Genomic DNA, 16,178 nt, shown 5'->3' with positions numbered 1-16,178 from the left:
GCTGAACACTGTACCTATGTATTTGAAGAGTGTGCTGCTGATTCCTGCCAGGAGGGAAAGGGTTATCAAATCTCCCAGGCTCGCTGCTATGGGTGTGGCGACATTGTCTGGGTTGATCCCAACTTTCCTGGCTCCAATGATCACACCAATCATCACCAGACCTAGAGAAGACACAGAGCAGGCATCAGAGAGAGCATTTGGCTGTGTTTTACCCCAGAGCTGCTGCCCTGGTTCAGGATATGGGGGTCTAAGAGAAGCAAGAAGCACGATACCCACAACAGCACCATGCAGCTGGAGATTGGGCACCCCCAGGAATTTGTCCTTTTGTTTTCACCAACCTGAAGTGCATGACTCTGTCCTTATAAACTGCACCAAGGGCCCAGAGGCACACAAGCAAATTCCAGGGATCAAAGCAGATACCAGCAGGCAGCCCAAATGTAGAAGCTCCCCTCCTGAGCAGCCTAATCTTTGCTGCCTTGAAGCAGGAGCAGGCACAAGCACACTCATAGATAAGCACACAGCAGGCATGCAGCAGCCTCTTGGTGCCATCCCCTCCTCTGGATTCCACAGCACAAAGACATTTTCCATATTAGACTGAAATTTCTCAAAGTTTGAACCACCAAGGAGCAATGAGCTTCCTTACAGTAGCCTGCATTAGCCTTTCAGCCCAGGCATCAGACTGAGCCCTCATGTCCCAGAGCCTTTGGGGCTGCTTTCATTTGCTCTGGGGGGACATTGATACTGTGAGCAGCTCCAGACTCAAGGGGTTATGGTGGTGGCCCACATCTCTTCCCTTCTCCTCTGAGGTGCAGCTGGAATATTGAGCTGCTTTTCAGCATTGCTGGGGAGAAGAGAGGTTTTGCTTGCCCAAGTTTAGGAGCACAAACCCCAAACAAAGCCTGGTGAACATGTGGGAATCCCTCAGTGTGACCCTGTTCACAGGGGTCTGAGGATGAGGGAAGAGATGAGGATCTGACTCCATGTTTCAGAAGGCTTGATTTATTATTTTATGATAGATATTATATTAAAACTATACTGAATGAAAGGATTTTATCAGAAGGCTAGCTAAGAATAGAAAAAAAAAGAATGAATAACAAAAGCTTGTGTCTCGGACAGAGTCTGAGCCAGCTGACTGTGATTGGCCATTAATTAGAAACAACCACATGAGACCAATCACAGATGCACCTGTTGCATTCCACAGCAGCAGATAATCATTGTTTACATTTTGTTCCTGAGGCCTCTCAGCTTCTCAGGAGGAAAAAATCCTAAGGAAAGGATTTTTCAGAAAATATCGTGGCTACACCTCAGCTACCAGATCTCTCTCAGGGCTGTGGAAGAAGCACCTGGGATAACCCCTGGTCAGGCTCCACTGCTAACTAGCAAAGGCAGCTTTGAGACAAGACATAAGACATCCCTTCAAAGCCCCTCTGTGGCTGACAGGCTGCACCAAAGGAAGCCCAAGAAATGGTGATTCCCTCCAGCCCAGGAAATGGTGATTCCCTCCAGCTCACAACCTCTCTGTGCCTGTCTACACAGCCCCTCCAAAGCTGAGCATGCACAGGAGCATCAGTTCTCCCCCAAAAAATGCCACATGTGCATCTACCCTGATGTAACATCCCTAACACAAAAACACATCCTGACACAACCTGACATTTCCATAGCAGCCCTCCCAGACACCCACACTCCCCTCCCCTCAGCACAGCTCATGCTGCTCCCCTCCCTGGCCATAAAAGCAGCAGCTTCCACACACAGGCTGCCTGTGACATGTCCAGGGAAAAATTTGATGCCAAACCTGAGACAGCACAGCAGCAAAGCCTCTCTGTACCCCACCAAGCAGGGAGATTGTAGGGAAGAGTAATGAAAGCTGAGCTGCTGGTTTTTAACAACTGCCTCATCCCACATTTTCCATCAAAGGCATCTCCAATCACCCTTTGACTCCAGCTTCAGGATATGCAGTTGTTCTAACTTGTCCCTTTCATTTAGAGAACTTGCAGCATCCTTTGTGCCAGCTGCTCTATTCAGGGTACCATGCTGCCCTCGTATGGCAGACCCACAAACTGGAGCTCTCCAGGCCACCCAGAACAGCTCCTGTGCCCAGCCCACCACATCGCCCTGGAGGAGGAAGAGCAGGGGAGGGGACTGCCTGGTTCCCAGCTCACAGCAGGCAAACTGCAGGGCTGGCCACAGGTGTGGGGTGACCCATCTCGAGCGTGGTCTGGATTTGTCAGCTAACAGACCCTCAGTGCCTGGGTGACATCGTTTCACCCTCCCCTGGGAAAGGGACAGTGTAGATGGCTCGTGTGACACCCCAGGGACACGGAGCGGGGCTGTTTGTACAGCCATGCACAGCCTGGGGCACTTTTCACGTGTCAGGTGAAGCACATTTTGATTGCTGCCTGTGAGAGCAACAGATCATGGGGGAAGAGAAGCAAAGGCAGCATGCAGAGAGGATGAAAGCAGCAGCCACAGCTCCCTGCCACGCCAGAGGGATGCCAGCTGGGTGCTGCACGGGGCATCTGAGGAAGCAGAAGCACTCACCAAGGGAAAGTGCCGCTATGAAGGCCGTGGTGACGCTGCTGGCACACAGCACAGCAGCCTGGCTCAGCTCCACAGAGCCCTTGGAGATGGCTCCCAGGATCACAGCAGCCACAGCAGCCAGCAGCCCCACCACAGTGGCCTGGACCTGGGGACCGAAGGACAGCTGGTGAGCCCTCACCCACATCTGGCCCTGGCAGCCCTGGCTCCACGACTGCAGCACTGCCACAGCCTGGAGGGCAAAGCCTGGCGCTGATGCTGATTGTTTGAGTATTTAAACAGCATCCCTGCAAGGCTCCACTAGATCAAAACCAGAAATCCTGACAAAGTTTGCAGAAAATCTCTGGGGGCCTGCAAAGGGCAGATAAAACTTCAGCAAAGGACACAGAGTCCAGCTCTGGTCAAGACAAAAATGGTCTCCCTGTCAGCTCTGCACTCCTGGGAGGCTTGGAGCTGTGCAGGGAGATAAGGGAAAGCACACAGACACATGCTGCCAGCCCTGAGGGCTTGCCATGTGCAAACTCTAGGCTGGCTCCTGGATTTTAACAAGCAGAAGAATTGCCTTTGCAGGAGGCAATTTCTCCCATCTCTCCCCTCCTGCCCAAGGCTGATTCCCAAACAGTGCCAGTAAATGACAGGCTTTATCCAGGGGCAGCTGTGAAACAGGGATTGTGCCACAGCTCCTGCTGCAAAAGGAGTTTTTATTAGTTCAGTTTGTCCACAAAGGCAGTGAATGTCCAGATGTGTTTTACAGCTAAACTACAAGCTCTGGGGCCACACAGAGCTTTACTGGAGGTCAAGTCCTGGCTCTGCCTGGCTGTGTTGAGGATTCCTGCCCCAAATCACCAGCTCTGCATTCAGCACTGCTGGAACAGGTGCTGCTGGGCTGCAACAGAGCAAGAGAAAAGGGACTTCTGCATCTCCCAGCTGAAGTGACTCACCTGGATAAGGGCTAAATTGCAGGTGGCCATTTTCCATTGCTTCTGGGCATCATCCATCTGTCCAGTGTTAGCCTAGGAGTCAAGAGAGATACCCTGAAAAGCTGTTCCTGTGGTACAGGTGGCTGCTGAAGGCAGTTTCACCTGCTCCCTGGGGGAAAAGGGCTGTCAGAGAGAGGCAAACACAGGTCAACATCTCCCAGCCTTCCCTGCACTTCCTTCTTGACACTTTTCTACCAGCCCAGCATCCCAGGGGCATCAGAGGCTCACACTGAGGTGCAGAGGTGTTGCAGGGCACCCAGCTAAAAGTGAAGTGGGCATATCCACCACAGCCCACACAGATAAAAAGCTGAAAAAATTAAACTATTTTTTGTCCTTTGCTCCCCCTAAATTGCTCTGGTAAGCTACAATTTCTCCTGAGGCATAATAAAGAAAAAAAACCAAAGTAAACAAAATTGCTCAGGGAGATAGAAGAGATCAAATACAGAGCAGCAAAAGCTGCTGCAGGTTCCAAGAAGCTCAGTCTGCTTCCCCCAAGGTAGGATTGCTGGGAAGCCCTCAAGGATCAATACCCACAGAAAAGCAATCCAGCACTGGAGCTGACAGCTGTGGAGCTCTGGCTTTGTCTCCTTCATGTGTCACAGGGCCCCAAATATCAGCAAGTGGCCACCCAGGGATTAATTCACCTTCAAAGTGCAGATGGAAATTCTCTGTTCCAGTTACAAAATGAGGGCAAACACATTATTTTAATGCTCACATCCCACTAGTTTCTAGTTAGCAGAAAAGGGCATCTCTCACACACAGCGTGATTATATAAATGAAGGATCTCCTGATGTCTCCTGCTAATCACCCCCCTCCCAAAATTAACCAGCCCGTTAACACTCACAGCAGTGGAGAGCCTGGATGCCAGTGTCATCTCCAGATTTCCCTTCAGGCCAACCAGGGCAGGAACCAGGATGAAAACTTCTGTAATGGTCCGGAACACGTCCCAGTGCTGCAAGGAAACAGAGGCAGCGACCTCAGCCTGTGGTGCTGCCCAGCCCAGGGCTGCTGCAGCCCAGGGTCTTGTCTCAGCACCTCCAGGTGTCCTGTGCACAAAGGGAGAGATGCTGCCCTGATGCATTTCATGTTTTGCATTTTGGGAGGGAAGGAAGGGATTTTCAGCTTGCAGTATTCTTTCTCATCTCGCGCACAACAAAGCACTGCCCTAACGGGGAAGGATCTTTCCTTCTGGGGGCAACAGAAGAATTTGGAAACCCGTAAATTAAAACCCTTAAATTTTGGAAACTCGTAAATTAAAACCTCTTTAACATCAGCCAAGACCAACATTAAAAGTAATTAAGGTTCAAAAGCCAAATTAGATAGAGCATGTTCTCCATCCCTTGCACTGACACTAGAAACAGCAACCTCTACTGCCATCCAAACTCATAAGAACAAAACCAAAGATCTGGAAAATAACCTTACAAGAAGTTGTGTCTGTCTTTTCTTACCAAACTTCAAGTCAAGCATCTAAGACTGGTGGGGGGAAGGAAAGAGATTTTTGCATCTCTTCTCCACAGACAGTTCCTAAATCTCCCTATTACCAAGCACATCCTTGGTACAGCTGGAAAAAGGTTTTGAATTAAGATATCTCATAAGCCAGACTGCTGGGCCAATATATTGACTGGTGTTGCTCCTCTGAAGCTGAACTGCACAAAGCTCTTGAACCAGCTGCAACACCAGAGACAATCTGAAAACATAACAAACTTTGTTGACTGACATGTCTTCTCTAGGTTTTGTACCATACAGTGCCTTGGAATAGAATTCATCCCTCCTCTGTGCATTCAAGGGTGTTGGCAAAGCCCTGCTGTGGGCAGAGAGGTTTAAACCAGGATGAAATCCCAAAATGGGGCCACTCAGCATGAAGGAAAAGTAACAAGCCCAACATCTAAGAGCAGAATACAAGGAAAAACGGGTGGCTGCAATGAGCCAGATCAAAGGTCCATCTAACCCGTCCTTAGCTCTGCCAATAATCCAGTCTGGGTGTATAAAACAAGAATCTACAAAAACAACAATAAATGGGATAACTCTCCTGTGTATTTTCCAGACTCTGACTATCTCCACAGGGTACTGAGCTGCTGGGGGTTTTCTGCACATTTCCCAGTGCTGAAAGGCTTTCTCTTTCAGGTCCCCATCCCAACTCCCCCCTGCAACCCATGTGCCATCCCGTGGCACAGATTTCCATAGTTTAGCTGCACATCACATGAAGATCAATTTGTTCATTCTTTCCAACTTGTCACTGGTTTGAACCCATGGTGGTCCTGAGTTCTGGCACTGGAGGACAAAACAAACCAGCACATCCCTACCCACCTTTTTCACATCCACTGGGATTCTATAAACCTGAATATCCAGGTGGTTGGACAGACTCAACAAATGGTGACACATTCAGCTGCCAGCCTCTTAGGAAATATATACAGGGTGTAATATTAAACAGCTGTATAGAGGTGTTTTTCTCTGGCTGTGCCATGGGAAGCTGTGAGGAGGTGGTGGTGTCTCTCTGCTGGGAAGACCTCACAGCTTCCTTCTCAGTCAGGATGGATGAAATTGGGGCTGAGCCAGTCCTGAGCATGTGGTGCAAGGCACCTCAGAAGTGCAGATAACAGGCAAAACATTATTATCAATATAAAAAAGGCGCTTTTCCTGGCAGTGGTGGAACAGGCACGTTTCAAAACGAGCAAGGTATGTTACTGTTGCATAAACAACCAACAACACAAAAATTGTCCCCTTATCTGACACACTGCAGTTTTGTTTAAATTTGTTAACATGGAACTTAAATACCTGAGAAAAACTAGGGGTGGACTTCTCTTTTAGAGATTCATATCCCCCTCCCTCCTCTCTCTTTAATTAAGAATAAAGATCCAAACACATCTTTGACACATTCAAAAGAAAGAGAACACAGACTCCACAGTCACAATGTAGAACTCCCAATCATTTAAAGCACAGAGGCATGCAGAAATTCATACTTAAGACCTTGCATATTTTGCACATAAAAAGACATAAATAGAAAGCAACAGAAAAACTCAACTGTTTGTATTTTCTGTGCATGCCACCTTTGGGAAATATGACTTGGGTATATCTAGGTAAGCTCCAATCCTTGTGACATAATAGATTTTGCAGATCTCAAGCCATCAGAACAGAAGTTCCAGCATATGAGGTATGACTTTTTGGGACTCTGCCTTACATATAATCACACCTGAAAGCTCTGAACAATTAATAATCACATGACTGTACTAATAAAAAAAAAGCTGACTTAATTGCCTCTATTTGAGTCTCATTAGTGACTCACTGAGAGCCTAAGGAAAGATTCTTAATGAATTATACCACAACAGCCAGGGCTCCATTGTGTTAGTGACTGCAGAAATACAGAACAAACAGATGATGCCTGTGCCATCAGCTGGCAGGACTGTCAGCTGGAGGAGTGGCTGAGGGGGGCAGTTTGGAGCCATGCAGGCAGGGAACTACCTGAATGAAGACACCTGGACAAAGCCTAGGAAATATCTGTCCTTTGAGACAAAAACTGGCCTAGAAAGAACAAAAACATTCCATGGAAACCCACACAGGCAGACACAGAGCCAGAAAGAGACTCTTTCCCATTTCACATTTTCAAAATGGAGTTTCAGCCCTAAAACTCAGCTCTGAAGAAGCTTGATTAATAATTGGTCAATAAAAAATTCCATGTTCTAACCAAAGCAGCTGGATCTGCTCATGGGGTCCCTCAGAGGAAGACAGGTTATTTACCATGGATGCACTGAGCCAGCCCCCAGCCCCAGTGCAGCCCCCCAGCAGCTCCCCACTCTGTCCTCACAGACCCAGCCTCTCCTGTTAGCTCCCCAGGACATCCATCCCCCATGGCAGCAGCTCAGAAGCCTCAGAGGTTTTCCATGGCTCTGAACAAGTCAACAGAAAGATCAAAATATCCTAGCGTACAAAATGCAAGCCAATGCAAAATCCTTTTCAAAGCTAATCATCTCATGGGCTTTTGTCAACAAAGGACAGAGATATCTTGTATCTGTGACTTTTATTTGGACTGTGTCCCACTCCAGTGTCGTGGAAAGGGAAAATGAAAGGGAAGCTTTCCTCCTGAATTCTCTGGTTGGAAATCTGATCAGCCAGCTTCAATATGATTCTTCACCTTACTGTAAAAAAGTGGGCCAAACTCTGGCAGGGCCCTGCAAGGTCTGCAGCAGTGCCAGCCAGCCCAGAATCCAGATGGACCAGCAGCCAAGGACCACTGGAACAGAGGCAGAAATGTCCAGAAGGAAAAAACCTGTGCCTTGCTATCAGCCCTGCAGAGAGACTGGATCACCTGCACACACAGGAAGGGAAAATGGCAAACATCTTCTTCTTTGGGCATCCTTTTCCTACAGCATGGGAGACCCAGGTCTGAGCCTTAGAGTCAAATAGATAAATAGGGCTAGATAAATCTCGTCTGTTGATTTTTCTCTCAAACACTAATAGGAACAGTTCTTGGTTTCATCCCAGAGCAGATCAGAAACTGCTAAAATCCTGAGAAGTTTGGTAGGACACAAATGAGAAATTTACACTTTGTTCTCTTTACAGCAATATGAGCCCTGCAGAAGACAGCATCAGCTGGACTCACAACACAGAAGCAAGTTATTTCAAGATATTTTGAATGTAATAAAAGAAGGGCAGCAGGATTAAACTCAATATTATCTAAGCTCTAGATACCATCCTTAAGCTTGCCCATATATCTCCCTGTCCAAGGCAGACACAGAGTTTCCTAAGAATGTTTTGCAGTCACTAGGGTAAAACATTCCTTAGCCAAAAGAACCACTAGAAAATGGGCAAACCACGGACTCCTGGACTTGAAAAACCTGTAGTTTCAGTATGTGAGCCCTCATGCCTGGCAATATGAGTCTCATGGTACCTGGCCTCACTTAGTGTCAGGTTTTAGTTGGACAGGACTGTGAGTTTCTATCTCTCACACTTGCAGGAAGTTGAAAATCAACAGCTCAAAGACAAAGAAGCACAGAACAAATCCCAAACCTTTAAAGGCTGAGATCTCTGCATTTTCCCAGCTATTTGTTTTGTTTTTAGCTGTGGGGTTGTTGCTACCACGGCAGCTCACCTCACTAACATCTCTCCTGTGCCATCAATGCACTGGGCTCCCTCCTCTGGGAGCTGAACCCATGGACTGACCATTTCTATTTCAACATACTTCACCAAAATATTCACTTCCTGTGGTTGTGGTTTACACCTGACCCCATTTCTATGAGTCAAGCGAGCAAATACACAAACTAGATTGCACATTGTCATTTAAAGGACAGGCGCAAGGCAGGCATACATGGCCTGTGTTTCCCATCAGTCTGGATACAGTTACATTTTTGAACACAGCTCAGTTCTTAGCAAGTAAATTGATTTCTTCTAGACAAAGACCTGTTCTCTCCAAGGTACAGAGTGGGTATGTGCTGTGTCTTTCTCCATCTTTGAGACAAATGCTAACTATCAACATATCTTGGGTAGTTTGAGAACTTCTGTAATGCTGCAAGACAGGTCTGTGCCTCAGCACAGCACAAGGTGGAGATGACAAACACAGCCCAGAAAGAGCCTGTGCCACTCCAGTTAACCCTTTATGATATTCCTTGTGCTCCCTTTAGTTCAACCTCTCTGCCTTCTTTGTTTCTTCCAGTGCAAGAAAAAAACCAAGCAAGGTATTGTCTTTCCAAACATTCAAGTATCCATATTTAGCTCCTCCTGTGGTATTAATGCCAGAGAATCCAATGTACTCCAGTGAGCTCAGAGTGTAGGATATATCCTTGGGAAACTCTGCCAGCCTTTTGATTTGTAAATCCACCAGCATTAAATGCCCAAACGAGATCAAATTTTGCATTTCTATTTGTGCCACCGGCACAAAGGAAAGACGGAGGGGACAGATCCTGGTTGGGGGCACAATGGTGTAAATGCTGCAGCACTCCCTGGCAGTCAGGGGAAGTCATTCTAAATTTATAGCCACCTCAGGAACTGCCCAAGAAGCACTCAGTTTGTAGGCAAGGCTAATCATTTTATGGTGGCGTGCCTCTCATCGCACTATCTAAATGCTTTCTAGACCAAAGATTATATTAGGTTGTTTGCAAAGAACTGAAAGCATGAACTTGCCTCTAAGTAAAACAGGTAGTTAATAACAACCCTGACCTAGATCTCCTTATCAGCACTTTTTGAAGGAAAGAAATGATATCATGCAACAGGGGAATACGCTGCAGCCTGATCCAGTTGCTTCACAGGAGTCTCCACCAAAGTGCTCAGCCTCATAGAGAAAGGGAGCACCCAGTCTAACACATCCAGCACAGTGCTAGGCAGCCCTCTGACAACCCACACCACAAGGAACCCAGCTACTGATCTAAAGGAGATGGATGGTGTCCCTCCAGCACAGAAAAAGCCTACAGCCACACTGCTGACTGGCTGCTAGGGCCACACTCATTAAAAACAAATAACTCAAATGCTCAAGGTCAGAGCCCTAGCCCACCCTCTCACTACAAGTTGCCTAATCACAGGTACCTACTTGAACAACATCCATCAAGAGGCCAGCAGCTACCATTCCCAAGCCAGCCAAGAGGAATGGCACAAAAATCTGGGAGGCAATGGAGAAGGAAGTCTCTGGGAGAAATCCACTGGCTGACCTGGTCAGCTTGCAGGTGAAACCTCTCAGCTTCTTGCCATGGAAGCACAGTTCCAGCTGTAACTGGGTGACCACCATGGTCACACACTGTTACCCCATGCTCAGCAGGCAAATGGAGGGAGATCAGGGCATGACACAGATCCTCTTTGTAGCTCTCTCCAAAGCCAGAAGGAATGTTTTTCCTCAAACTACAGCAACGATGCCAAATTCCTTTAGTTTCTTCTCCTCCTAGGAGCACGTCCAGACGATTGCAGCAAGGGTATCCTCCAAAATTGGTTCAGCTGGGTTGAGCCCAGGTGGCAGCAAACTCGATGGACACAATTTCTCTGATTTATATCCAGGGGGGAATTAAAAAAGAGAAGAGAAGATTGTAGAGATGCTTGTGGACGAATAGAAACGAGCCCACACCCCATTCAGCTCCCACCACTTCGGTAAAAATCAGTAAGACCTGCTCAGGCTACAGCACTGAAAGAGTAACAAGTCACACAAGAATCCCTCAGCGTGCTCCAACACACTGGTGTCCTTTCTCCTCGGGTTACATTGCTTGTCAGAGTGCGGCGCGCGTTTGCTACGAGGGTTTAATGTGTAAGCTGCTGCCAACCAGCCCGGCTCCCTCGCTCCCACCACAGGCACTGCTGAACTCTCCTCACTGTCCCGAGGCCGAGGAGGTGGGGAATGACCAACCACGATCCATTCTGCACTTCTCCAAGGTGAAGAAAGGTCAAGCAGAGCAGGAGCCCACGTTTCTCTCAGCTGACAGCGGCGTTACGCAGGTCCAGTCCCCAGGCAGGTGACACAGCTGAGCCGGCTGGTGACACAGGATCTGTCCTTCTAGACCCCAACCCCAGGCAGGTGACACAGCTGAGCTGGCTGGTGACACAGGATCTGCCCTTCTAGACCCCGGCCCCTCGTGTCCGCTCCATGGCCTCCGTGGGACAGAACAATCCGGCTGTGCCAGCTGTACCTCTGAATGACTGGCTCTCAGGGGGAAAAAAAGTTCAGAGAACCAGCCAATAAGCTTCAAAAGCGAGCACCCTTATCTGCTGTCATCACTTCAACTTTCTGCTAGTTTGCAAAGACCGAGATAAGAGTCCTAGCTGGAGCTCATTTAAGGTAGCTCCATAATCTCTCTGCACGACAGGCAAGGGAGAGAAAGGGCACGCTGTGAGCTGGTCACCCTTCCTGCTCTGAAGTGAAACATGCTGCTCCTGCATGCTCCTGGGAAGTACTGCCTTTGAGAGAGGGGGTCTCACCCCAGAGCTTCACGGTTAAGGAGCCAATACAAGGTCAAAAATCAGAGCTGCACCATGGCTACATATGGCCAAAAGAATTTGTATCCTGCTCTGTAAATGGTTCAGCTCAAAGTCAGGCATGTAGTGAAAAGAGTCATGGGATCCTTCCTAATAATTATTTTGGGCAAACTAATTGAATCAAAGGGTCAAAAAGCTTTAAAAAAACACCTTTTAGGATGGATCAACCCCTTCCCTGACATTCCCTGCAGAGAGGAAAAGGCTAATGGCTCGTGGACTCTGTCCTTGTGCCAGGGTCCCCAGCACTGCGGGGGAGTTGGAGAGAACATGACATGCTTGCAGCTAAATTGGGAACTGAGGAAGCTCTCGGCCATTCAGGCAGTGTTTCTTCGGTCTGAGCTCACACCAGCTGGGGTGACAGAGCAGATCTCCCTGGAAGCAAGGCAGAAAACAAATGGAGCTGCAGAGGCTCTGTCCTTCGCTGCTTTCTAGGCTGTTATTTTGGTACGGCCCCTAAAACGTTCTCCACTCCCAGCTGCCTTGGTGTGTACAGTGTCTCCACCACCTAACAATGGTCCAGTTAGCTGAAAGCTAACAGGAGAGCACATTTCAGCTAATCTAACTGGAAAAAAAAGTTCCACAATATCTGGAAAAGTCAGGTTAATAAAAATCCTGTAATAACCACACATGACCCAACCTCTTTATACCAGCTGGGAAGAGAGAAATGACAGTATGGAGGCCCAGTTCTAGTTAGTCATTCACAGAGGCTTCAAGGAAATAAAAGACAATTTCTGGACAAAATTTCTGGACAAAAAAATGAGCTTTCCAGTTCTAATAATGTGCCTACCTCGTCCCATATGTCACTGTATCGGCTAACTGGATGGATGACAGGCAGAAGCATTAATGTAAAGGAAATATCAATGAGACTGAATGACTCAAATGACATTAAAAAACACAGCAGCAACACATCCTGTACTAAAGCATCAGCTTGACAGGGTTTATAAGTTTATCACGCTCCAGCTCTCTCCTTCTAAGTAAGCACCATAAAAAGCCCTCAACCGATAAATCAGTATGCAGAGAGGTAATTGGTTCAGGTGACCCATGGGTGTACACTGGGCCATTTTATTATGCATTTAAGGAGCCTCTGATAAAGAGCCACACCATATTTATCAGCAGAGAGATGCATCACATTTTCCTGGCAAAGAAATATACCTTATTTGTCCAGACAACATACCTCAGGTTTGCGAAGAAAGAGAGCATTGCTCAACAGTGGGAAAAGGATTGTAACTAGCTAGTGAAAAAACTTTAAAAAAAACCCCAACAGCTCATGGCTGTGCCACTCAAGATGGCAAAACCTGGAGACGTGCACTGCTGCCCTGCTCTGCACACAGATACATCCTCATGTTGCCAGCTAGTCAACCAGCAGCACTGCCCTGGAAGAGCCAAAGCAGAAACAGCCTCTTGGGTGAGTCCCGACCCTGATCTAGATCCCCCACCACTGGCACAGTACAAAAATCAGAACAGAAAGACAGCAAGTGTCTGAGAGCACAGTTTCATACCTACCTTGTCATCCCTGCAAAGGAGACACAGAAATGCCAGGATGCTCTCACAACGTGGCAGTGCTGGCAGCACTGTCCCAGCACCACGGGCTCACAGGAGAACCTGATGGTGCTTTCCTGGGACTGCACATCCCAGCTGCTCCAGCACTACCACTCCTGACTCTGGGAACTCTTTGTTACACCAAGCAGTGAATTTTTGCTTCTAACCTTGCTCTCCTCCTCTCCACTTTAGGAAAGGACAGAGAAGAGAACTTTTGTGGAGAGATGGAAGGCGGCAGATGGAGAGTGCCTGGGGCCCAGGGACTCTCAGAAACAACAGCAGCAGCCAGGCAAAGGCCAGGACTGGCTCAGGAAGGAAGGGCAGCAGCAAGTCCTGGCTGAGATGTGCTCAGGCAGCCCATGTCATGCACAAACAGCCACTGTGCTCATTGCCAAAAGCCACGTTTCCTATGACATGTTGCATGGGTTGATTTCCCATACTTTAGGCACTGCTATGGTGGCTTTTAGTGAGCTCTGTATTTGCAAAAACAGAAAACAGACTTTTGCAGTTTCAGAGGAGAATGAGGTCTGCCTCACATTCTGTTCATATTAGTGGCTCAGTTCCCTCTAGGAAAAAAAAAAACAACAAAACTCCCAGGGAAGAAACATTGAAGGAAAAGTCCTCTTCCAACATCCCAAACCCATCTGCAATCCATTTCACACTTTAATTACTCACAGTAGGAAGAAACATACATTTAATGTCAGAGATCCTTTGGAACAGTCAGCTCTAGAAAGTCCAAAAAAATAAAAACAGAAGTGGCTGCTCAGTGTTCAAGGCTCTTGAGAATAATGTCTAAGGAGACAAAAAGTAGTTTGACAGTGGGTTGTGCATTTGCCTAGTGTTCTGTGATCTGACTAGACATTCTGCTGGGTATCAAGTACATGCTGAGGTCAGTTAAGGATACTGTGTCACTCCTAAGCCTTTACAGCTCTTCTAGCTCAGGGAGATCAACCCTGGGTTAATGACAGAGGGACACAGCTCCACATTTGTGAAAGTTGTCAATGTAAGCACTGTAGCTTCTGTGTCCCTGTGTCACATAGGTCAGGGTAGTTTGACCTCACAGCTAGTTGGTCAGATAACAAGGTTAACAAAAAGGCAGGCTGTTAGAGGAACCCAGAGTGCAAAGGCATGGCAATTCATAATCAGCTTTAAACTGTCTAAAATTAGGCGCCGATCATCACCTTGAAGGTCTGTATTGCTGCACCATAGGAGGAAAGGTCTCATCCTGATCCCCACAGAGTCAGAAATGGGACTTAAAGAATTCAAGTCTTCTGCTGCGAGGCCTTAGAAAAGGACGTGGTGCACAGGCAGGCTGAGCTGTTGTAGGAAATGTTAACAGTGCTGGGCTGCTCATGCCTTGTGCAAGGAAGCAGCAGGTACAGGACTGTCCAGAGCTACATCCCTGAGCGATGTGACCCCTCTGTCTGCTGCAGGAAAGCACTGTGCCACCCCAGGCTGTGCTCACCCACCCTCTTCCCAGGACCAAGGGGACATCTCTGCATGTTCCCAATCACTAAGCAATTAGGAGTCCACATTCCTAATCATCCTTATGTACTCTTTAGCACCGTGCTCTCTTTTTTTATCCAAAGGAGGAAAGGCACCAGAAAAGCACCACATGTCTCTTGAGAGCTGCACAGTACATAACAGCTGACTTTGAGGGACATGCTGGCATAGCAAACTGCTGCAAATCCTCCCTTACTGTGCCACTCCCAGAGCAAATCCCCTGCCTGTGAAGAAAAGTCCCCCACTCATCCCACAGCATGTATGTCAGATGAGTTTCTCCCCCTTACCTGAACATAATCCAAAACCATGCCTGCCAAGACCATGCCAAGCCCAGCCAGGAGGTATGGCAGGAGCACTTGCAGGCAAATTGAGATTGCTGACTCTTCCTGTGACTTTGCCATGGCTGCTTTCTCCTCAGCCAGCAGCTTCTGCTGTGCATGCAGAGAGACATCCTCTGGCTCCTGGCTGCCAAGCCTGCTCTCCCTGTGTTTACCCTTGCCCTTTCCTCTGTGCCGGGGTCGCTCTCCATTCCTGGACCTGCCCTCTTTCCTCCTCGGCCGAGCTTCCTCACCTTTCATGGTGGCTTTCTTGGATCACAGTTTTTCTGAAAAATAAAGTCAGAAACAATGAGATAAGAAAAAGAAGTATCAGGTGAGGGACAAGAAATTTGGCATTGTGTGCACTCCATTAACCTGAAGGCAAACTATCACTTACTCCCAAAACCCAGGATACTCTGCTGGCCCCAATACTAGTACTTAGTTTACCATCAGCCTTGTATAGTGTGGAACCAATCTCCCTTTCTGTAGTAGCATCTCTCCCTCGGCCTGTGTTCACACTGCAGTGCTTGCTGTGTATCCTGGCTGTTCCCCTGAGAATGCCCAGAAGAACAGTGCTGCACATGGCCTGAACTCTTGACCCACCAGCTCTCACACTGGCAGTCACAAAGAACTTGTGAGCCCAGCAGAATCCAACCCTTTTCAGGACCTGACCCCTAGCCAAGAAATGGGAGCAGCTGACTTCCTTCTATCCTAGCATCCCACAGCCCAGCAAAGGACTAGCATCCAGCTGTGTGACTGTGTGACTAGTGACTGTGCTTACTTCCTAGCATAGCTGCCCACCACTCCTCAGTAACAAGACAATTCTTTGACCTTCATGCTAATCTGGATACTTTTCCTCCCTTTTGTGCCTTAGCTGACACACATGCACTACATGACTCATCCATCTACTCCAGAGAAGTTGCCATGACCCAAAGCATCTCACAAGAAAAAATAAACATGCAAAATCCTAACCAGTAGCCCTTTTGCTGCCATCAAATCTCCTTTCTTGATGGAACTGTCACTCATACTGCTGGCCCAGGCAGTGCCCCAAGTCTTTCACCCATCACCTCTGGCCAGCCCTCATCAGGATTAACCTCTGCCAGATGTTCCCTGATGCTCTCATTTTCATGATGGAACACCCCGAGGCCCCGCGCTATCCCAGGCAGGACCAGCCCTCTTCTTGCCCCAACATCTGGAGAGCGGAGGGAACAGCTGGGAGGCCCCAACACCCGCTGGGGCGTGGAGGGAGGATGGGCAGGAAGATGGGGAGGAAAGTGCGGCTCTGCGGGCGGAGGATCCGCGGCCCGTCCGTCCGTGCGCTTACCGGCTGCCTGTGCTGCGGGGGCGCTGCCGGGGCCGG

At 48.2% G+C, this 16,178-nt stretch overlaps 1 protein-coding gene across 4 annotated transcripts in view; it reads right to left on the bottom strand.

Annotated features, from left to right (window-relative positions):
* Positions 1–16,178, bottom strand: part of SLC41A3 (solute carrier family 41 member 3) — a 27,068-nt gene that overhangs the window by 10,306 nt on the left and 584 nt on the right. The window contains exons 1-6 of one of the 4 annotated variants that reach the window (XM_005420212.2): positions 16,143–16,178; positions 14,789–15,105; positions 4,360–4,467; positions 3,477–3,548; positions 2,539–2,683; positions 15–161 (exon numbers count right to left, since the gene is read on the bottom strand). In XM_005420212.2, coding sequence (XP_005420269.1) covers positions 15–161; positions 2,539–2,683; positions 3,477–3,548; positions 4,360–4,467; positions 14,789–15,079 — 763 coding nt within the window. In that variant the 5' untranslated portion in view covers positions 15,080–15,105; positions 16,143–16,178. Of the gene's footprint in view, positions 1–14; positions 162–2,538; positions 2,684–3,476; positions 3,549–4,359; positions 4,468–10,032; positions 10,651–14,788; positions 15,106–16,142 lie in introns of those variants that run through there. The other 3 variants (XM_031056345.1, XM_031056346.1, XM_005420213.2) reach the window with 3 other exon arrangements.

The sequence above is a fragment of the Geospiza fortis genome, unplaced genomic scaffold (genome assembly GCF_000277835.1).
Source record: "Geospiza fortis unplaced genomic scaffold, GeoFor_1.0 scaffold70, whole genome shotgun sequence".
Taxonomy (NCBI): Eukaryota; Metazoa; Chordata; class Aves; order Passeriformes; family Thraupidae; genus Geospiza; species Geospiza fortis.
This window is presented reverse-complemented; position numbering and strand designations above follow the sequence as displayed.